At 42.1% G+C, this 20,839-nt stretch overlaps 2 protein-coding genes and 1 non-coding gene across 3 annotated transcripts in view; 2 read left to right on the top strand and 1 right to left on the bottom strand.

Annotated features, from left to right (window-relative positions):
* Positions 1-9,877, top strand: part of gon4lb (gon-4 like b) — a 29,767-nt gene extending 19,890 nt beyond the window's left edge. The window contains exons 18-31 of the mRNA XM_042106575.1: positions 576-714; positions 1,644-1,794; positions 2,026-2,142; positions 2,275-4,569; positions 4,802-5,081; positions 5,409-5,572; positions 5,954-6,160; positions 6,731-6,874; positions 7,188-7,484; positions 7,578-7,688; positions 7,832-7,991; positions 8,204-8,522; positions 8,611-8,713; positions 8,807-9,877. Of these exons, the coding sequence (XP_041962509.1) occupies positions 576-714; positions 1,644-1,794; positions 2,026-2,142; positions 2,275-4,569; positions 4,802-5,081; positions 5,409-5,572; positions 5,954-6,160; positions 6,731-6,874; positions 7,188-7,484; positions 7,578-7,688; positions 7,832-7,991; positions 8,204-8,522; positions 8,611-8,713; positions 8,807-8,920 (4,601 nt within the window). The 3' untranslated portion in view covers positions 8,921-9,877. The remainder of the gene's footprint in view (positions 1-575; positions 715-1,643; positions 1,795-2,025; positions 2,143-2,274; positions 4,570-4,801; positions 5,082-5,408; positions 5,573-5,953; positions 6,161-6,730; positions 6,875-7,187; positions 7,485-7,577; positions 7,689-7,831; positions 7,992-8,203; positions 8,523-8,610; positions 8,714-8,806) is intronic.
* A 170-nt stretch (positions 9,878-10,047) lies between these two features.
* On the top strand, positions 10,048-16,953 carry LOC121720480 (protein disulfide-isomerase A3-like). Its single transcript, XM_042106576.1, has 13 exons — positions 10,048-10,344; positions 11,423-11,501; positions 12,058-12,175; positions 12,296-12,403; positions 12,628-12,757; positions 13,060-13,173; positions 13,315-13,440; positions 13,596-13,778; positions 14,120-14,228; positions 14,682-14,810; positions 15,747-15,826; positions 16,194-16,251; positions 16,338-16,953. The coding sequence occupies exons 1-13, from the start codon at positions 10,184-10,186 to the stop codon at positions 16,425-16,427; spliced, it is 1,485 nt and encodes a 494-aa protein (XP_041962510.1). The 5' UTR covers positions 10,048-10,183; the 3' UTR covers positions 16,428-16,953.
* A 2,119-nt stretch (positions 16,954-19,072) lies between these two features.
* On the bottom strand, positions 19,073-19,263 carry LOC121721544. Its single transcript, XR_006034863.1, has one exon. It is a non-coding gene; the product is annotated as a U2 spliceosomal RNA (small nuclear RNA).
* Positions 19,264-20,839: the final 1,576 nt, after the last annotated feature.

Here is a 20,839-nt window from a genome sequence, read left to right as displayed (position 1 = left end):
ATGACTAAGAATACCCCATATTCCCAATTTCATTCTCAAAACTCTAGCAACTGGTCTCCTCAGTTGCTAAACATTTACAGAATTTTGTTTAAATGAAGAGGTGAAGCAGCACAGTGGTAAACATTCCCTGTCCCAACCTTTTTTTAAACATGTTGCTGCCTTCAAATATATATATATATTTTCCATTATATATATTAGTCCAAATTTTCATTTTCAACATTTGATATGTTGTCTATGTCCTTTTTGCTGCTAAATATGAGTTTATGAGACACACATTCTGTTTTTATTTGCATTTTACACAACGTCCCAACTTTTTTGGGGTTGGATACATTTTTGGGGGTTCATGAGTTCAGAGTTCATGAGTGAATCAGATTATTATCAGTGTCACCACCCTTTGGCTAATATGAAGATACAGGTCATACAGATTGACTATGACTCAGTACACACAAATGCGCACATAGATGCATGTGTACACACACACACACAATACAAAATGTCACACAGAGAGCCAGAGACACCTTGTCAGTTCTATTGATGGCAGTGTTATTTGACCTCCTGTGTTGTTTCTCCCCCAGCGGTGCTTCCTCCAAAGCTGGCCTGGCTGCTGGCCACCCGGCCAGTGTTCATGTACCCTGAGCTCCTGCCCCACTGCAGCCTGGATCCTGCCCTCCACAGCGCCCCCTGCAGGGTCACTTTCACCAAGGGAGAGGACAGGTATGGGCACAGATGTCATGCTGGAAAACATTGAACATTTTGGGGGCTTTTTATGGCTTTAATCAGACAGGACAGTGAAGACACTGACAGGAAGTCAGAGGGAAAGAGATATGGGGTATTAATTACCTCGGTCAGACTTGAACCTCGGTCCCTGTGGGCGCTTGGACCCATTGTGCCACAGCGCCCCCTGCAGAGGTCATTCTTTTAGTTTCTCTCCAGTCCACTTTCTTCTTCCTCTCCAGTTGTTTTTCAATGTGTCACTTCTGTCTCTCTTGACTACATCCCTTGGCTTAACTCAAACTGCACGGCCGTCCCCTGGTTTTGTATTGCATGTATTTATTTATTTAAGTCTCCTTGTGTCCTGTTGTACTGTACCTCATTGTAAGTCATCCTGGGACAAAATCGTCAGCTAAATGAATTAACATGAATGTCTGTCTAACTTACGTTCACTTCTCCCTGTCTGTGCCGCTGTTAAATCTTTTATCTCTGCTTTTTGTTGACCCCTGCTATCTGATGGCTTCACCATCATTTTCCCCTTTTTATCATCCTGTGTATTTTATGGGCTTCTATCTAATCTCTGGTTATAGTGCATTTGAGTAATGAACCCATCTGCCACACAAATACAGTTCACTATAATTGCTCAAAATCAACAATGAATGAATATACCATGTGACACTACTTTAGAGTGACTCATCCCCATAATGCAGGTCAATTAGCAAAACAACCTCTTTAAGTTGGTGTACTTTCTGTGAGAGAGCCCCAAAATAACCCAATGAAAACACCCAGCTATCATAAAGGAGCTAAATGACACGATCTGCTATGTAGCTAGAAGTGTCTCATAGAGATAGAAGCAGTAAACACTCAGAAGCCCAGTGAAGCATACTGACTCCTCTTCTTCCCTGTCCAACACCCCCCCCTCCCTCCACCAGTCTAATTGTTCTGGGCCTGAAGCACTTCAAAGCCACAGAAGTGCCTCACCAATTGATCTGCCGCTACTTGCTCAGAAACAAGAAACAAGAGAACCTGCAGACTCATATTCAGGACTTGTGTGTCCCACGTGCTATGGACAACGTCATCAAGGTCAGTACTGTGGATGCATCCCCTGTAGGGTGCAATTTTAAATTGTGTGGTTCTGGATTCATTTTTTTCATCTGTAGTAACTGGACTTTGTTTAAAGTAAAATGTTATGTTTCCAGTCATCTTTTTGTATCCAACATCCTCTTTTGTTACTCTTTTGATGCTCTTTTGTTAAGCGACAAAAGACAAAATGGATGCCGTATTGCCTGAACTATGATATGTTCTCTTGTACAGGACTACTTCAAGCATAATGTGGTGCCTCCGTTGCAACTGGCTTGTGTTCCTGTGATGCCTGGTGAAGAGCGCCCTCCGGTGGAGAGAGAGGAGGCTCTTTTGCCTCACTGGCTCAAGGTACAGTAGCACCTCTGTTTATCTTGAAAATTATGCAAGCAAATTGCAAGTGATGGAACGCATAACCTAATTCAGATCACCTAATTCTAAAGTGACTATGCCATTCATGCCTGAAATTTCTTCTTCCCACAGAAAAGCTTACCACATATCCACAGAGCTGTCTTGGAGTACAATAAACTGCTGGAGCCAACCCCTGAAAAGACCCGATTATCCCCTCCCTACATCTTCCCTGAAGGCATACGCTACCCTCAGTCCATACCAGAAAATCTTACCCTACACATGCATCCCTTAGGGAAACATCGTGCTGCAAACTCCAAATCCAAGGCAAAACCTTTCCGTGCATTTTCATGTTCTTCCTTGGCACCCCTGGCTAAAGCTCCTACCCGTGCCACTGGCATATCCAGCTTGGCAAGAATCCAAGGGCAGCCCTCGTCACAAGGCCTCATTTTATTAGCCAGTGCCCCTTACACTCCCATTCAAGGGGCCCTCCCACTGGCTGCGACAATGTTGACTCCAGCCCATGGGACTGTACCAGTGAACTCGCATGCTCCTGTGAGTTTGGAACCTTTCACTCGGCGGATTGTTCAGGGGTCTGGCTGCATGGGGCCAGGAAATGCACAAATTGGCTTTTCAACTGGCATCATCCAGATCCCCAACACAACGCCCTTGGGTGCTCCTGTCTTCGGCCAGGGTGTGCTTACAACATGTATGGCACAACCAAGCCAAAAGCCCAAGAAACCTAATCCCCCAAAGCAAACCCTCCCTCGAAAATTGCTCCCAATTCAGCCTGCACCCCATAAGCAAGCCCCTCAGCTACCTCAGCTGCTATCCATCTCCGCCGAACACGGAGTGACGGTGCTAAGTGTTAAGAGCCTGGATGCGGAGGCTGCACCACTTACTGGAGAGGAGAGGGTCAATGGAGGCCTGGACGTTGTTCAAAACCCTTCCGCTGCTATGCCGGTAACAACTATTTCTTTACAAGATCCCGACAGCATCAGTCTTGGCTCAAACACTGAAGTAGTCATTGAGACATCCACTGCCTCCCTACTGGTCAGTGAATCCACAAGTGACCAACCACAAGACCTGGCGACAGCATTGCTGCCCATCCTGTCTACCTTGGATCCCTCCCAGATAGCGCCACCCACACCCCCAAATAGTGGCACCCAGCTGAAGACCGGTCAAATGTTCTTGTCTCACAACCCTTCTTCTCCTCTCATGGCATCCACCAGTGGCAAGGCAAGCCCAGACGTCCCCAAAGCAGACGGCCGAGAACTAATCAGGAACAGCACTGGTGGGTCAGTAGGGGAGTTCGTATGTAGCCCTGCTGCTGCCCAGAGTCCACCAGTTGGTACATCACAAAACATTGAGTGCTCTGGTCATCAGGGCTCAAGTACTGATGCCACCAGTTTTGCAACACATGAGCCCACAGTTCACAGTAACACAACTGTAATGACTTCCACAGTGAGCATTGACCGTGATAATTGTTTGAACAGTTTATCACAACAAGGATCCCAGCTGGTTTTGGTCAAGACTACTTCTGGTAGTGCATCCCAGTTCTTCCTGGTTCCTCAGAACTGCTTGTTGGCAAATGGACCAACTGTTCAACAATCAATTAGAAATTGTGTGTCTCTTACCAAAGAAGTGCCAAACATGCCTCCACCACCAAAGACCCCAGAACCCCAAACTAATAATGATAATCACCCTGGAAAAGATGTCCAATCTTCAAAATTGGATCCATCTGCAAATGCTTCTCTGCAGGAAGTCTGTGAAGGGATGGTGAAACTCATTGAGGGGATTAAGGATTGGGATGAAGAGCAGCCACAGACCCAAGAAGAAACAGAAGAAACTGAAATTGGTCAGTGGGAAGATGAGGAGGACAATGGAGAATTTATAGGAAACCCTCTCTTGACACTTTCAGAGTCCTCAGGTAGCCCAGCCTGGAGCTTGGACAGCCATTCTGATGCCATGGAAAGGATGGAGGAGAGTGAGGAGAGTGAAGTGTCAGGATCACCCATGGCTGACCACAGACAAGAGGGGCACGGCCGTCCAGAGCTACTCACCTTGACTTCAGGAACTGAGGACATACCTGTGGGGGAAAGCAATGGAAACAGTGGTGGAAGAGAAAATGGAGATAGAGGAGAACAACAGAATGGCCAAGGTGGAGGAGGAGGAGGAGAGAAAGGTGGGAATGAGGGTGCAGAACAGAATGGTGGGAAAAGGAGTGAAGAGGGAGATCAGGATGGCGGTGGAGAGAAGAGTGGAGAAGGGGGTGATGGAGATGGAGATAAGGATGGAGATGGAGACAGGGATAGACCTGGGGAGGAGGATGAAGAGGAGGACTTTGATGACCTCACTCAGGATGAAGATGAAGAGGAAGTGATGTCGTCAGCCTCAGAAGAATCTGTTCTCTCCATTCCAGAACTTCAGGTAGCGATGATTATATTCAACCTCAAAAAATATAGTATGAATGGAATCTTTAGTGTTATGCATGCATTCCATTTTTGTTGATTATATCCATTATAACTTATTGTGCTTTTGCACTGCATTGTGTCAATGTGTCTTTTATGAAAAACAACGCAAATTATGGTAGATTATTTATGCTTTTTAATCTAGAGAAGTGTATGTAATGCAAATCAAACGTGTTCTTTCTTCTGATAAGGAAACGATGGAGAAACTGACATGGCTTGCGTCTGAGAGAAGACTCTGTGGAGAAGGTGATTCGGAGGAGGACAACTCTCCAACCTCGCCCGCCTCTCCCAACTCCCCAGTGTCCCAGAATTCTCAGGAGGAGAACTCCGAGGAAGAGGAGGAAGGGGCTGTGAAGGGAGAGGAGATGGAACTCGGGGACGGCGGAGCAAGCAAGCTCCCTGAAGGAGACGTTCCCCAGGAGGAGGACGGCCCACCGCAGACCAGTGGGAAGGGAGCAGGACGGGGAAGAGGTGACTGTTCAGAAGTGATTTAGATTTAGATCTTTAGATCATTTAGATCTTTCCTGGCATGGACTCATCTCCTGACACATTATAACCTTAGAGGTAGACACACACATTTCTCCAAAAAACTTGCTTAAAGGAACATTCTAAATTAACAATTGAATTTGAGACGTAACCTCCTATCCTAAATAAATTATGCTTTTTTTGGTGTGAAACTGTGTTTAGCATGCCTCATTATCCACAGTCTCAGTAGCAGAGTCCAAAAATAAGCTTACTTTCATGTGAACTTGAAAGCTTGGTGTTCTTTTTTTCACCCTCTGTTGTGTCAACCCTCAGGTCGCGGCCGCCCTCCACCACAGAGTCTGAAGCGCAGCCGTCGCCAGGAGAGATGCAGCAAGGACACGGCCAAACTGCTGCTGCTCTATGACAACCGCATCCTTGACAACGATCCCATGAGGGAAAGCAAGGATTATGCCTTTGCTCAAGCCTATCTTAACAGGGTAAAGAACTAGCTACACAAAGCAACAAGCTACACTAACACTACAATAAGAACTAGCTCATACCACTTTAATATATTCTGTATTAAATATATGCTTTGCAGCTAAATATATTAAAGGTACTAAGTGAGTGAATGAAGACTCCGGTAAATAGTCTGATTAGAACAATTTAATTTGTAATGATGATTAAAAAAAAACTAAAAAAAACCATCTGATACAAAATTGATATCATAGGAGAGGACAAGTCGTCTTGTACTGGGCTGACTGATTTAGCAAAGTTGCACCATAACTGTCAAGAACACAAGTTGTGTATAATCTGCCCCCTCCCCCCCATTGTTCATTATTTCCTATACCGGTTTTGTATCCTCCTCCTCCACTCTGCAGGTGCGTGAGACCCTGCAAGACGTGCCAGGGAAGGTGGAGGAGTTCCTGGGCCTGCTCTATGAGTTTGAGCAGAGAACCAAGGCAGGCGAGACCCGCAATGCCGTCGAGCTCTTCTCCCAGCTCAAGCTTGTGCTTCGCGAATGGCCAGACCTCCTGCTGGACTTCTCTGCATTCCTGCTGCCAGAGCAGGCCCTCGAGTGTGGGCTGGTAAGGGTCTCTCGTGCAGCCCTGTCCAATGTCAATGGCCGTTCACATCGGGAAGGATAACTATTAAGATAACTGTAACTGTAATGCTAAAAGCGTCCACACTCCTCGTGTTGATGAATGTGATGTCATTTGATGGGTTTTAATTGGCTGTCAGCTTTTTATCGTTTACAAAATGGCTCTGAAATTGATATTGTTCTTCATGTCATTGTTGTAGTTTGTGTGTGGCCGTTGTCATTCATATTAGCTAGAGCGATACTTTTTGCTATTATCTTTATAGTTATCATTCGTGGTGTGAATGGTCCTTAAATGTAGATTCTGTGTGAATGCAGTGTGCCATTAAAAGACATAAACTGTGCTTAATGGCCAAAATGACAAATGTTCAGTTGTGAGAGATTAGCTTAGAAATGGAAGTCCATCTTTTTTTGGATGGAATATGTAAGCTTTAGTAATATTAGTCAGAACAAGTATGTGTCAGTGCTGTCTCTGCTTATACATGATCCTGTTGTCTTTAAGTGTTGTGCTGCGTGTGTGTTATGATCCATCTTCTTGTTTTTCTCTTTTTGCTGACAGTTTGAGGAACAGCAGGCGTTTGAGCGTAGCAGGCGTTTCCTAAGGCAGCTAGAGATCAGCTTCGGAGAGAATCCCTCCCACTATCAGAAGATTGTGCGTGCACTGCAGAGTGGGCCAGGCCTTAGTCCTGCAGGTTTAGACGAGGTATGTGATTGGACATGGATTCATGTAGATGTACGCAGATTACGTTATATCGTACACGTTAATTGGCAATGTGGCTATTTGTCAAAATGTGGAGTCTAATAAGCTTGCGCAGTGCATTGAAAATACCTTTGTATAGATATGGCAAACGAATCATTTATCAATAAAAGCAGTGCAGAGGTGGGTAGTCAATTTAAGTCCAATCAAGTTCATTTTGTCTTTAAACACTCTTATTTGCGCATATTTCTGAACATATTAGAGTAATGAGAGAAGAGCCATCTGTATATAAACCACCTTTTGTTTTTTTGTCCCGCAGCTTAAACAACAGATGGTCACACTGTTGAAGGGCCACACTCATCTGCAGGGAGAATTCTGCTTATTTTTTGATAAGCTCCGCCCACCTCCGGCCCGCCCAGGACAGTTTGAGGAAGCTAATTGGCCAGAAGACGATGGAGGGGAGGGCATCGGCCAGGGCTCAGGGGGCGTGGCCATTGGAGGGTTTGAGGAAGTAACTCTTCCTGATCTAGAGGAAGAGGATGAGGTACACAAAATTCCACCAATGACTGCTCGAAGCAGAAGGAGGAAGGAACTGGGAAGGCATGAGAATTACAAGGTTAGAAGTCATTTTGAAAACCTAATTTATATTGATTCTTACTGAGAAAAACAATCTGAATTTAATATCTTGTCTCAATATTGTCAATGGCAGGCCTGTGATTGGCCGGAGAAAGACTGTCCCTGTTCCTGTCATGACACAGTCCATGACCCTAAACTGCGGAAACACAGGAGAAAGGGCTGTTCTCACTGCCATAGCAGCAAGGTGATTACACCCTATTTGATGTGATGGGCACTACAAGTACTTCCTTAATTGTGTTGGGACCAGATTTGCGAAAGAGTGATTGATGTCAATCAAGTCAGTCTATATTTGAATTGAGCCAAATGTATTGTGAAATGGTCCCCTAGGCCTCTGACGTGTCCAAGGTGAAGAGCCCAGACCCGTCAGTCACAAGTCCCACTACTGGGACTCCCTCCGACAGAGGCGGAGAAGAAATAGAGGAGGGAAAAGATGTGGACACGGACATCAAAGATGAAATAGGAAGTGGTGCTAGCAGTCCCCGCCATGGTATGGATGGTTTTATTGTGTTTGTGAATAGAATGTAGTTCGGTCACTAAGCTTTTGTAATACAGTTACATTTCCTGTGCACATAATCATCGTTGTAATATTCGTATCTGAAATTTAGAACTGACATTCTAATCCTGAACTTTAACAGTTAGCAATGACACGGTACTGTACGTTAACTTGTAAAGACATGACTTTCCTGCTCGCAAAAACAGATCAAGGTTGCCTGACATGGGATGGCAGTGAGGGGGACCTTCATCCCAGCAGGGAAGGCAGAGAGGAGGATGAGGAAGATGAAGATGAGGAGGAGGAGTGGAGGGAAGGTGACGAAGAGCATGGCCTCACCCCGAGGAAGCGCATTAGGACTGAGGAAAGTTTGACAGTGGGGGACAAATCTCCTCCACCTCCTCCTCCCCCCTCCGGAGAGAGAGACTCACCCCAGCAGCCGCGGCCCAGCCCAACATCAGACACCCCCGTCTGTGCCAAAAACATCTCCCTCACCCCCACTGGAGAAAAGGTCATCCTTTGGACCAGGTGAGGAGGATGTGTTTAACAAAGTCTGCTCTAAAGTCAGCCCAAAACACAGGCTGCAGTGTGATGATAAACTTGTTTCTCTAAACAGGGAAGCAGACAGGGTGATTCTTACCACCTGTCAACAGCAAGGAGCCAATCAGAGCACCTTTCAGGCCATCTCTGCTGAGCTTGGCAACAAGACTGCCAGCGAGGTACACCTTCACTCATGAACAAAAAACACTTCCACATTGCATTGTTCTTATCCTTTGTTTTCACTAATTGTGCCTCCGGCCATCTTAATTTAGGTGTCCCGGAGGTTCAGGGACCTGATGCGTTTGTTCCACACCTCAGCTCGTCAGGTCAGCTCTGAGGACGAGGCCAGCAACACCGAACACCACTCCGAAGAGGAGCAAGATTAACTAGCACCGGAAAAAACAACAACAACCTTCTGAACCCATCCTCAGCACTGCTGAACTTGAACTTGAGAGGAGCAGTGCAGTAGGACTGTCCTCATAACACCTTTGCTAATGGTGTTATGAAGAGGGGGGTGGGGGGGCGGGTCTCCTGACTGGTTTACATAAAGATACTAGAAACTGTTTATTTAAAGCAGTATTAGGCAAAGCAAAGCCCCACCATCTTCACCTCATCAAGCCAATCTCTTATCAACATTTCACATAAAAAAAAAAATGTTTGCTCTACCCTCCCCTTTGATATAAAAAAGCTGCCTTGTCACAAAATAGCATTTGGAGTGCATGGGGAGAGGTTAAAGGCAATCCTTGCGGTCTTATGAGACATATCTCGCTTAAAGCAACACGGTATCTTTTGCTTCTGGCAATGGTACGATGGTACAATAGTCAGTATATTGTGAATGGGGTGCACAGATGTATGTCTTTTGAAATTGCCTGTTTGAATGCTATTTGCTTTGCCCCTTCATGCCAGTTTTGTTGGTCTTATCTTGCTTACTCTACACACAACCAGTTATATGCCGTAAACTATTTTACCCTATCACTCCACATCTATCAGAACCACAGAGTGCACCAAATGAATGGAGTTACTTAGTTCAGACCATTGGACACGAGCCTTTTGCACCCATATTCATTGATGAGACTTTGAAGTGTTCACATTTGTGGGTCACATTGGTGCTTCAGTGTGAAACACCAGCCAAGTTGTCTAAAGCAAAACCAACTTTTTCTTTGCTTCTTTTGTACTGATGTAAATATATAAATAATGGCTGGATTAGGTCTGGCAATGTACAGTATTTTTAATATGGTGATTTTTGTATTTTTAATTATTTGTGCTAGTTAATGTGTTTAATTTGCACAAGTTCAAAATGGACATGAGTGGACTTGTTTAAATAAAAAGCTGGTGTATTTGTATTAATCGGACCATATATCAACAAAATACTTCATTATCAATTAAGTTTCCCGAGTTCCTCATACCGCGAAGATAATCATCTAAAACTGAATTGGTTGCAGTTGCCAAAGATGGAGAGGAGCACCCAGAAAAAAATGCAGGCAGCAGGTGTTGGCCAATCAGAGTGGCCAACGGTAGGTTATCTGTTGGTGCCCCTCGCTCGTCAGAGGAAAGCCCACACGGTGAACCGTCAAGTCCAGTGGCACAATACAAAGCCACGAGGGATCAAATTATCAACTTCTGGAATCATTAACGGTTCCTTTCTCGGTATGTCGCCGTCCAGCTTGTACAAAGCCCTTCTTTTTTTCTTTGCCATTTCCCTGCAGCAAGACTTTGCAAAGACCAGCGATGTACTCGAGCTAGGAGACGCCGACTTTGATTACATTGCGGCCGAGCATGATACCATGTTGGTAGAGTTTTTCGCCCCTTGGTAAGACACATACGTATGTATTTGCAGTAGCTGCTATAATATGTGTTACTGTTTGTAGTGTTCTGCATGGATATCATCTTCCATAAAGGCCCTCGCCTACTTTATATATTTTGTGTTAGCAAAGTGGCTAGTTGAGTGAATGCTAGTCGTGACTAAATGTAGCGTTGCAGCTCCTCGAGCTTACATAAGGGCACAATTATATTTATTAACGGAGAATCGTGATGAGGAAAAATTATCTTCCGGTTAAGGTATATTTTGTCAGCGGATGATATTCATGGGGGTGCTTCAGGAAAGACCGTCATTTGAGAAGTGTTACCTTGTATCATCCTAACACTTTCGCTAGTTCTGTAGCACATTGGACAGTCCACGAAGGTGGCATCTCTGCTTTCAAGGCTTAACGTTACTTCACCAAACACCATTTTAACGTTGCTCATCTCACACTACCAATCAATGCAATGGTTTAAAAGGACTTTTGTTAATATATCAGAGTGCCTCGGATCTCTTCTCTCCTTTTTTGACATGCATTCCTTTTGATCCTGATGAGCACCTGATTCTGGAATTCTACCCCGTCACCCACTGAAGCAATCACTTTTTCTCTCTCCACAATGCAATGGTTTACTTCCTATTTTACCTTACTAATTAATGGCACAAATATGCATTTCAGGCTGCAATAGGCTTTAACCGCACTTTGAGTGATGGGTGGATGGATATGTTCATCCCGAGGGAATTTTAGGCATCCAATATCTTATGACCCATATAGCAAGAAACACTCAGTTGTGAGATGATGATTGTCTATCCACCAGATTTCTGATGCAGTGAGATGTTAAGGTAGTATGTGCCATGGATGTCGCCCAAAAAGTGAAGAGTTACTCAGAATACTCTGAATGTCTCTGAATACAGAATGTCTGATATCAAATACAAAAAGGCAATCCGCAATAGAAAGTATACCGATAAACTAAAAGGGGTGGGGGATTAGGACAAAGCAAACATAGTGAAACAGCCCTTTAAAATGTGACATTGTATGGGTCTTCCCTGTCTTTATACATTTCCTTTTGACTTTCCTTTCATGATGTCTCAGGTGTGGTCATTGTCAGAGGCTTGCCCCAGAATATGAAACCGCAGCGACACAGTTGAAAGCCAAAGTGCCCTTGGCAAAAGTGAGTATGTACAGTACCTATGACACAGAATCGTTCACTGCAAGTTGGTTGTACAACCCCAAAGCAGAAAAGGTTGGGACGTGGTGTAAAATGCAAATAAAAACAATGTAATAAAATCTGCAAATCTTGTAAACTCCTATTTAGTTGCAAAAAAGACACTAATGTTGAAAATTACAAATTTGACTATTTTATGGAAAATATATGTTAATTTGAATTTGATACCAGCAACGTGTTTCAAAAAAAGTACCTAAAAGTGAAGAGTTACCAGTGCAAGAACAGAATACTCTGTCTGATATCAAATACAAAAAGGCAATCAGCAACTTTTTCTGATTTGGGGTTGTACTTGCATTAATATTGCAACATTACTGTTGTACTGTACTTGCATCTGTATCAACATTGTTGTCATCATAATTACCTTTAATGTACTGTTTTACATAACATTTGCATTCTTATGCATTCTTTATTTTGACGAACATTGCTCTTGTATTGGGTGTGCTGGTGCTCAATATTGTGGTTCATTTGAGCTCTTCAAATTGTACAAATGTTGCTCCTTCAGGTTGATTGCACGGTGAATTCTGAAACTTGTGGACGGTTTGGAGTCAACGGGTATCCCACTCTTAAAATATTTCGGAATGGAGAAGAGTCCTCTGCGTATGATGGTCCACGTACTGCAGGTACCTCATTTTAAATGCAGAAGACACATTTACTACAGGAATTTCCTACAGGATAATAAATAAAGTATATGACTTAAACGTAGATATGATAGATCAATAGATTGATCTTTCTACTCACAGATGGCATTGTAAGCTACATGAGCAAACAGGCTGGGCCTAGCTCCACACCATTACTAAGCGATGAAGACTTGGATGCTTTCATCAACAACTTTGATGCCAGTGTTGTGGGTGAGTTTGTCTTTGAACCCATCGTTAGATCATCTTTCAGCATTCTTCTCTTGGCAAAGCTGGCTGGAGATGGACCGTAAAAGGCAGTGGAGCTGTTTTGTTACACACTATCGGTTGAAACCTTCTGAAAAGCAAGTGTGCGTGCTGAATTCAGTGAATTGTGAACTGTTTTGATCTGAACAGATGTGTTGGAACTCTGTTTTTTTTTCCATGCTGTCTTCCAGGCTTTTTCTCAAGGCCTGAGAGCACGCAGCTTGCGGAGTTCCAAAAGGTGTCCGGTGCCTTGAGGGACAGCTATCGCTTCTCCCACACCACAGATCTGGGCCTTGGGCACCAGCATGGTGTGGAAACAGAGTAGGTCAGGGAATGTGGTGGTATGGTGGATTATATGTAGTCCTCTATAATGATTGCACCATTGACTTGCAGACTAATTTGCTGTATAATAGCGGTCATCGTCATGCTCATTTTTATTCTTTTCTATGAGTCATTCTCCTTCCCTTAAAGGAACTCACCAACATTTTGGAAAATTAGCTTATTTACCATCTGTGTTCCTATTAAGACTCATTTCGTTCAGATTGAACTTTAAAAACATCTACTTTGATACTACTGTATGTAGTGTTAGGCAGTAATGACTTCACATATTTTTATTCCTACAGGTCGGTGTTGCTCTTCAGACCACCAAGACTTAACAGTAAATTTGAAGACCGTGTAGTGAAATTCACTGGTTCTATTTCAATATCGGTACTTCGCTCCTTCATCAGAGATAATGTGTAAGTTGATGTCTGATCGCTTTGTACAAACTGTTACTTTCACTGTCCATGTCCTCTCTTTTGATTACATCACAATGATCACTTCAATTGTAGTGATCACGTTGAATACCTTTGTGTTAATGATGATTCTCTCCTTTTAAGGTTTGGCCTGTGTCCTCATTTGACTGCAGAAAACAGAGATAATTTAAGAGGAAGGGACTTGCTTGTCGCATACTATGATGTAGATTACCTGAGAAATCCTAAGGGTACAAACTACTGGAGGAACAGGCAAGTAATCCCCCCCCCCCCACACACACACACACACACACACACACACACACACAAGCAATGCATGGAAAGCAATGCTTTGAAGGATTCCCTCAGTCTTGATCATGAACATAGAAAAACATGTGGTGTGCTTAGAGGTACTATCTTCTCTTCAGAGTCATGAAAGTGGCTGTTCAGTTTCAGTCAGAGGGGCTGAGCTTTGCCGTGGCAGACAGGCAGGAGTTTCAGGACGAATTGGAGGAGGAGTTTGGTTTTGGGGCCTCGGATGGGGGGGAGCTGCCCCTTGTAGCCATCAGGACACGAGAAGGCCACAAGTATACCATGCAGGAAGAGTTCTCGTAAGTTCTCAGTACGGTGAAGGCCTCTGTGTCTCAATCCATTGTTTTTAAATGAGAATTTGGGTGATTTTCACAGATCTGTTTCTCAAGGTTACTGTGTGTTTTTTTTTTTTTTTTTTTTTTTTTTTTTTTTTTTTTTTTTTTTTACAATAAGCTACAGTGCTACATGGGGGGGGGGGGGGGGACACAGTGACCTTGAGAAACAGAGCTCTGTGTGTGAAATTCTTCTTTAAGTCCATCTTTTCAGCAGAGGCTGGCATCAATTTTTTCTCAAATTAGTCACGTTCTGCAGATGCAATATTACCGTAGTGCTGCATTATGATTTTATCAACTCCCTGCAGGCGAGATGGTACATCCCTTCAGCACTTTTTGGAGGATTTCTTTGCTGGTCGAGTGAAGAGACATATTAAGTCTGAACCTGTTCCTCAGTCCAATGATGGCCCGGTCAAGGTGTGCATTGGTCCTTATATGTGTACTATATTTCATCACTAGTTTCTCTATTTGCAGTATAACGTATTTCATGGCTTGGCAATACTCATCAGTATTGACCTTATGGTCATGGTTGGATAATTGTTCTTTCATTTAATGATTGCAAGGGATGTTAATTCCTTCTGTAACAATGGAAATCGTTGCAGTACTTGCACTACTATACTATACTAGTTCATCACAGCAAAATATAGCAATATTACAAAATGCTGTTTTTCCCTGCCAAAATGTGCTTTTATTCAGATGTACCAATGTATGTTTCCTTTGAGGATAAAATTGCATTGCATTGTTTTCATTGCTACAGTAGGGCATTAAACCTATATCTATCTTTCAGATGGGTATTTTTTACATGAGGGGGATTTACATGTTTAGACATGTAATGTTGAATTCTCTGACTGTTATCGCTTATCTTAACAGGTTGTGGTTGCAGAGACATTTGACGACATTGTAAATGATAATGAAAAAGATGTGCTGATTGAGTTTTATGCTCCATGGTGTGGTCACTGCAAAAACCTGGATCCTAAATATACTGAACTTGGGCAGAAGGTAAGATCAGACCTTTAAGGGAATATCGTAGCGCTATTCAATATTCATTTTCACCTGTTGGTCATAAGGCGTTTGAGTTGTCCATCAGATTTGTGTGTGTTAAAGAAATTATGCGGAGTAAAATGCACTTTAGATCGATTTACGGATGATTGGGAGTACATACGTTGAGTTGACATCCAAATCATGTCATTCGGATGTGTTTTGAGAAAGTTCGATGTTACCGTTTTTAGTCAAAGCTCGTTAGCGTGGAAGTGAGAAGGGCATATAGGGCATATTATTTCGCCGCTACAAAACGCTATTTTTATACCTCTTCTACAGTTCCAAACAACATTGCACTTACGTGGTAGTGAGTAGAGAGTCCCTAAAGCCAAACCGAAGTATCCCGAGGTCTTTATGTGGTCGGATAGAGTCCAGAATGAATTTCATCAAGCAAGTACCTTTCCGGAAATGTTCTTCCGGAAACGTCGCCGTTTTAAAAAAAAAAAAAAAAAAAAAAGAATAGTCCAGTATTTCTTTTGAAATGAAGTTGTATGTTTGTTTGTTTTTTTTTTAAACGGCGACGAAATTGTGAATTTCCAGAGCACACTTGGCAATCGACTCCTACGGACTTTCCCCTAAAGATGGCTGCAAAGATGGCAATGTTTGGAACTGTAGAAGAGGTATAAAAATAGCGTTTTGTAGCGGCGAAATAATATGCCCTTCTCACTTCCACGCTAACGAGCTTTGACTAAAAACGGTAACATCGAACTTTCTCAAAACACATCCGAATGACATGATTTGGATGTGAACTCCCAATCATCCGTAAATCGATCTAAAGTGCATTTTACTCTGGATAATTCCTTTAATTCTGTGTGTGGTGTTTTGTTTCTGTAATTTGAATACTGTGACCTCTCATTTCAATGAAATTTAATTTCTTGTTGTTTTCTGCTGCTCCAGCTCTCCAATGACCCAAATATTGTAATCGCCAAGATGGATGCCACTGCAAATGATATTCCACCTCCATATGATGTTCAGGGGTAAGATTTTCCAAACCCAGTATCCGCATCCCTATGCCCAGGTCAGAGATCTTTAAATACCTGGACACACAGAGATTGACCACCACCTGTCCATCAGACCCTGTATACCTATCACTTATTGAATCAGTCCTCACTTTTAACACCACATCGTGGTACAAATTACTATGAGAGAAACAAGAAAAAAACCTGACAAGAATCAAGTATGCAACCAAAACAATTAGCACCTCAGACCTTTACAGTCAAGTAGTGGAAAGACACTCAAAAAGACTCAATCACAAAGGAATCCTCAGATTTGCTCCACAACTCCTTTTAGCCTAGTTTTGTTTTCTTCTGTGTGGTCTCATTTCCATTTTCCTCTGGACACTAGATTCCCTTCAATATACTTTGCAGCTGCAGGCCAGAAAGATCAACCTTTGCGATATGAGGTAAGTTGTAATCTGTTCACCAAACTGCATACATTTTACACACACACAATTACATTTCCTAATAACTTTTTTTTCCTTTAACATAGGGAGGCCGTGAGGTAAATGATTTCATCAGCTACCTTGAAAAGGAGGCTACCAATTCCCTTGTGTTAGACAATGCAAGGGAGGATTTGTGAAACAGAACAGGATAAAACGAACTTGTGGAAAACAAACCTTGGTATATTTGGAATTCTTGTGGACTTTTATTGAATGCAACAAATACACCGTTCAGCGATGTGAAAAGTCAAGTCTCTGCACTGAGAAGCACTGAAACAATAGCAATACTGAGGATAAGAGAAATGTAGACATTGTAAGAAAGCCCTTTAAATCTTTTTTACAGTACACAAGAACCCAAAGTGACAGATTAAATACTACTGAAGTTAAAATGCAATTGCTGTTGATCTGAATTGTGTATTTTACACCATGCATCATCTCCTTTTTTGTCTGCTTTTCATTCCTCGAGGCCTTCACATTTCATTAGATCAGAGAGATCCTCCTGCTCATTACATGAATGTCATGGCTGAGTTGACACTTCATTTATTGTAAAAGGAATGGAAGGCATTTATTGTAACTGGAGTTACTGATGTTCAAATGCAGAAAAATGTCTGAAGAGGCTAGAGCTCTGTGTCCATAGAAAATAAAAAATAATTTTGGCCACTGTCACTTAATTGTTTTTTTTTTTTTTTCATTTTTATTGTATGGAATGTTGTTAAAAGCGGGGCTGTCCCTTTTCTCCATTTCAATCAATGGGTTTATAATCATAGATATTAGAAACCTAGATACCGCATAGGCCTTTATCACGGTAGCCGAAGCAGGAAGCGAACAGCCCTGTTCCTGTGTGAGCACAGGTGTTTCTAATTAAGTGTCAGATTCGGCCACAGCTACTTCAACCAGAGGCCTCGTTAATGTCTTTAGGAACACCTGTGGTTTGCCTGCCAACAGGAAAGTGAACCGCCCTACCTCAGCCCCGTGGGCTGCCGTGACAAAGGCCTATTGGGCTCCAGAACGTAGGCTACGTCAATTGCGCCGCCATCTTGGTGGGTGCAACAATTGAGCCGTAAATCACTGGATGCCAATAGAGGAACAGGTGTCGGGCTCCATTTGGACAAATGGTCTTCATACCACACCACGTTGATGTAGTAATCAGTCTGTGGCACTGCTGGGGTGTTGTGGAAGCCCAGGTTGCTTTGATAGTGGCCTTCAACTCATCTGTATAGTTAGGTCTAGTGTGTCTCTTTACAATACCCCATATAGATTCTTTGTGGGGGTTCTGCTCAGGCGAGTTGGCTGGTCAATGAAGCACAGCACAGTAATGCCATGGTCACCAAACCGTTTATGCTGGAGCTAAAAGTGGTATTGTGGGGGGGGGGGATCCCTTTAATATACTATAGATCCATTACAAAGTCAATGAACTCCATGACATTCAAATTTTGAGATGCACCTGTATAAATTAACATTTTAATAACATACTTCTACTGACAAGTAGCATTTTACAAAAATGACGGGTGTTCCTCACCACCTCACCGCAGCCAAGACTCCTGCCGAAACATCAGTGGTATTCATCTGTGCAGTGAGGTATGTCATCAAATTGGGCAAGCAGACAAAAACAAACATTACAGAAACAAGTCAAATTACAGAAACAAGTCAAGAGAAGTCTGCCTGCAAATTTGCATTCAAGCTTTAGGCTAAATATCTCCCTTCATAGAGGAGGAGGATGAGTGACAGCCCTGTAGCTTTTTATTTATTTATTTGATAGGGACCATGCATATTAATGAACATTGTGTAAAAAACACCATGTAAATATGCCAGTGGTTCCTGGGACTTCCTTTGGTGGTGAGATCAGTGTGATGCTGCTGGCTCAGGCAGAAGGTGCATCAGAATCTGTGGGCAGTAAAACAGTCATAACTATTATGATAACATGGTCTCTTGTGTGGAAGGAAATAAGACAAGAGGAACGATACTGTCTTGTTAAAAAGAATATCAGCAGACCTGGTCATCCACACCTGTAAAGAACCAACTTTGTGAAGCAAAAGTGCACAGTAAGCCAGACCTAGTATGATAACATTGTCTCTTGTGTAGAAGGAAATAAGACAAGAGGATCGTTATACTGTCTTGTTAAAAAGAATATCAACAGACCTGGTCATGCACACCTGTAAAGAATCAACTTTGTGAAGCAAAAGTGCATAGTGCCAGACCTGTGTAAATGGTCATGGTATTATTTACGCCCAGTCTTAGACAAATGTATGCTCACATTAAACGTCCTAGCTGACAGGAGCTTGCCGCAACTAAACACATGATTTTGTTCAGACTTTATGACCGTAACCCGCGCCACTGTGCAGCCTACCATTTGTAAAGCTCCGGCGAGAAAAGCAGGACCCAATGGCATAAATGTTCCGTCTACATTTCTATACAACAACGACGTTTTAGCAACTACTCTAAAATGCAGGATGTTTTACTCTTGCTACAAACATCATCCTTAAACTATGTAACATTAACATTTAAGCAATAAGTTGGTCTGCTGCGTGTCGTCTGAGCAACGCTGGTTTTAATTATTCCAAATCGCAAAAGCCGCCTAGTGAGACCAGCTTGTACGACACACCAGAGAATGTCTGAACATTTGCTAGCAACATGGCCAGAGACGGCTGCTAAAGCTAGGTTACCTATAAAAGATAACATATGACAAGGTTTCGCGCTTAGCATACATACGAAAGAATCAACTAAACGCAATTATTGTAAACTACACCCTGCAACTTTTTCACGAACTTTTCTTCCACATATTGAGGGGGGGTGCACCGTTCCTGGAGGTACTGCAATACCAGGTCGATGCGTGGAGTGGACGGAGCAAGCCCCTATTCCATCTCCCTGTTCCAAAAATCAATTTAATATATAGTCCCCGGATAGGGGACGTATCAGATATTAAACTGATAAGAACAGATACTACACTTGATCTTAGCCAAAAGGCCGAGAAGCGATACCGAAACGATCGCCTAGTGAGGCACTGCATTCTCAGTCCTAATCTACACGTTTGCGGTGTTCATAGTAACGGATACATATTTTTTTACCGGGACGCCTGCATATTTGCGCTTTCCCATGTCATACCTATTACAAGTATAAAATTCACTTTATCAATTAACATGTCGGGATTTTCAGCAGACGTTTTGAATAACGTTAGTTGAGGCACTCAACCAATCACAAACGAGTATATGGAAAAAGGAATATGAAGACTATTTAATGGGAAGTTTACGGATAGAGTATATTAATTAAAGCCTCTAAAAACACTCATACGTTGCAACAAATGACTGTGGTTCCAAGTTTAACGTTTAATCGTAGTATAAAAATGGGTATTTCCACCTAGTGGATGATCTTGGTACAAATTGGGATTTTTCCACCTAGTGGATAAAAGTGGCAATGTAACAGTATTGGTCAGATTTCAGACTGTCACACCGCATTTCAAGAACTAATGTTGAACATATATCATATACCAAAATTCGAATTAAATTAAATAAATGCTCTAGCTTAATAAATTCACCATTGAATAAGTACGATAAGACAGGATTCCTGAATCCGCCTTGTTTACCTAAAACCATTGACACCCAATACTAAAAGTTTAGAAAGTTTGGATTCTTACTAGGCCTACATGACAAAATACATAGGCCTAGGATAAGGTGCTGTATATCCTTACAGAAACAAGCATTGCAATATTAGTAAATTAACCACAGTAAACTATGCATTTCTGTGTAGACAGGGCAAAACCCAGAACGATCTGATTAAGGTCACTACCAAACTTCTCAATTGATTCTATAGTACTTTTTCGCGTAGAATCCATTTCTGCTTGGGACATTTTTATATCACGCATAGTTAATGAGAATTTGCATATTTGAATACATTAGAGAATATAAATGCATAATAAAGAAATGTATTGACAATATGGTTGTAAGTAGGTAAGTTAATGACTTTAGGCTCAAATAATATTCAAATTGTATCAAATATAACAAATGATTATACAAAAATGTTTTTAGATGGGATATTGCAGTTACAATATGCAAATTAAAAAATGGTTTACCTTTTTCGTTCATGTACAACTTTACCTTTACAAGAACATCATGGCAATTATGAATGTTTTTACTTAATTAGTGTAAATATACACTGTGCATTATTTTGTGAGAGCTAATTTGCATATGGGTATCATTTTATTGACTAATTTGCATGCGAGGATGGGTCTGAAGAAATATTCTTATTCTTTTGAGGCTGTATTGTAACTGATCTTCCCCTCCAGTTGTCCACTGAATTTAGTAAAAATAAATAACATATATAAATAGTATAAAGTAATAGTAGGCCTAAAATAAAAAAGAAAACATTTTAATATTCAATGTGAAACGCTAATCAACATTAATTCACACACAAAATGTACCTTTCAACCAGTATTACCATCATATATCCACCACAACAATGTAATTTCACAATATGAAGTATGTATGAGAGAATGTTTAGGTAGTTGCCATAGAAATGAACAGTGGAGCACATGTCTGATATGGAGGAAAATTAAGAA

This window comes from Alosa sapidissima, chromosome 10, assembly GCF_018492685.1.
Source record: "Alosa sapidissima isolate fAloSap1 chromosome 10, fAloSap1.pri, whole genome shotgun sequence".
NCBI classification, from domain to species: domain Eukaryota; kingdom Metazoa; phylum Chordata; class Actinopteri; order Clupeiformes; family Clupeidae; genus Alosa; species Alosa sapidissima.
This window is presented reverse-complemented; position numbering and strand designations above follow the sequence as displayed.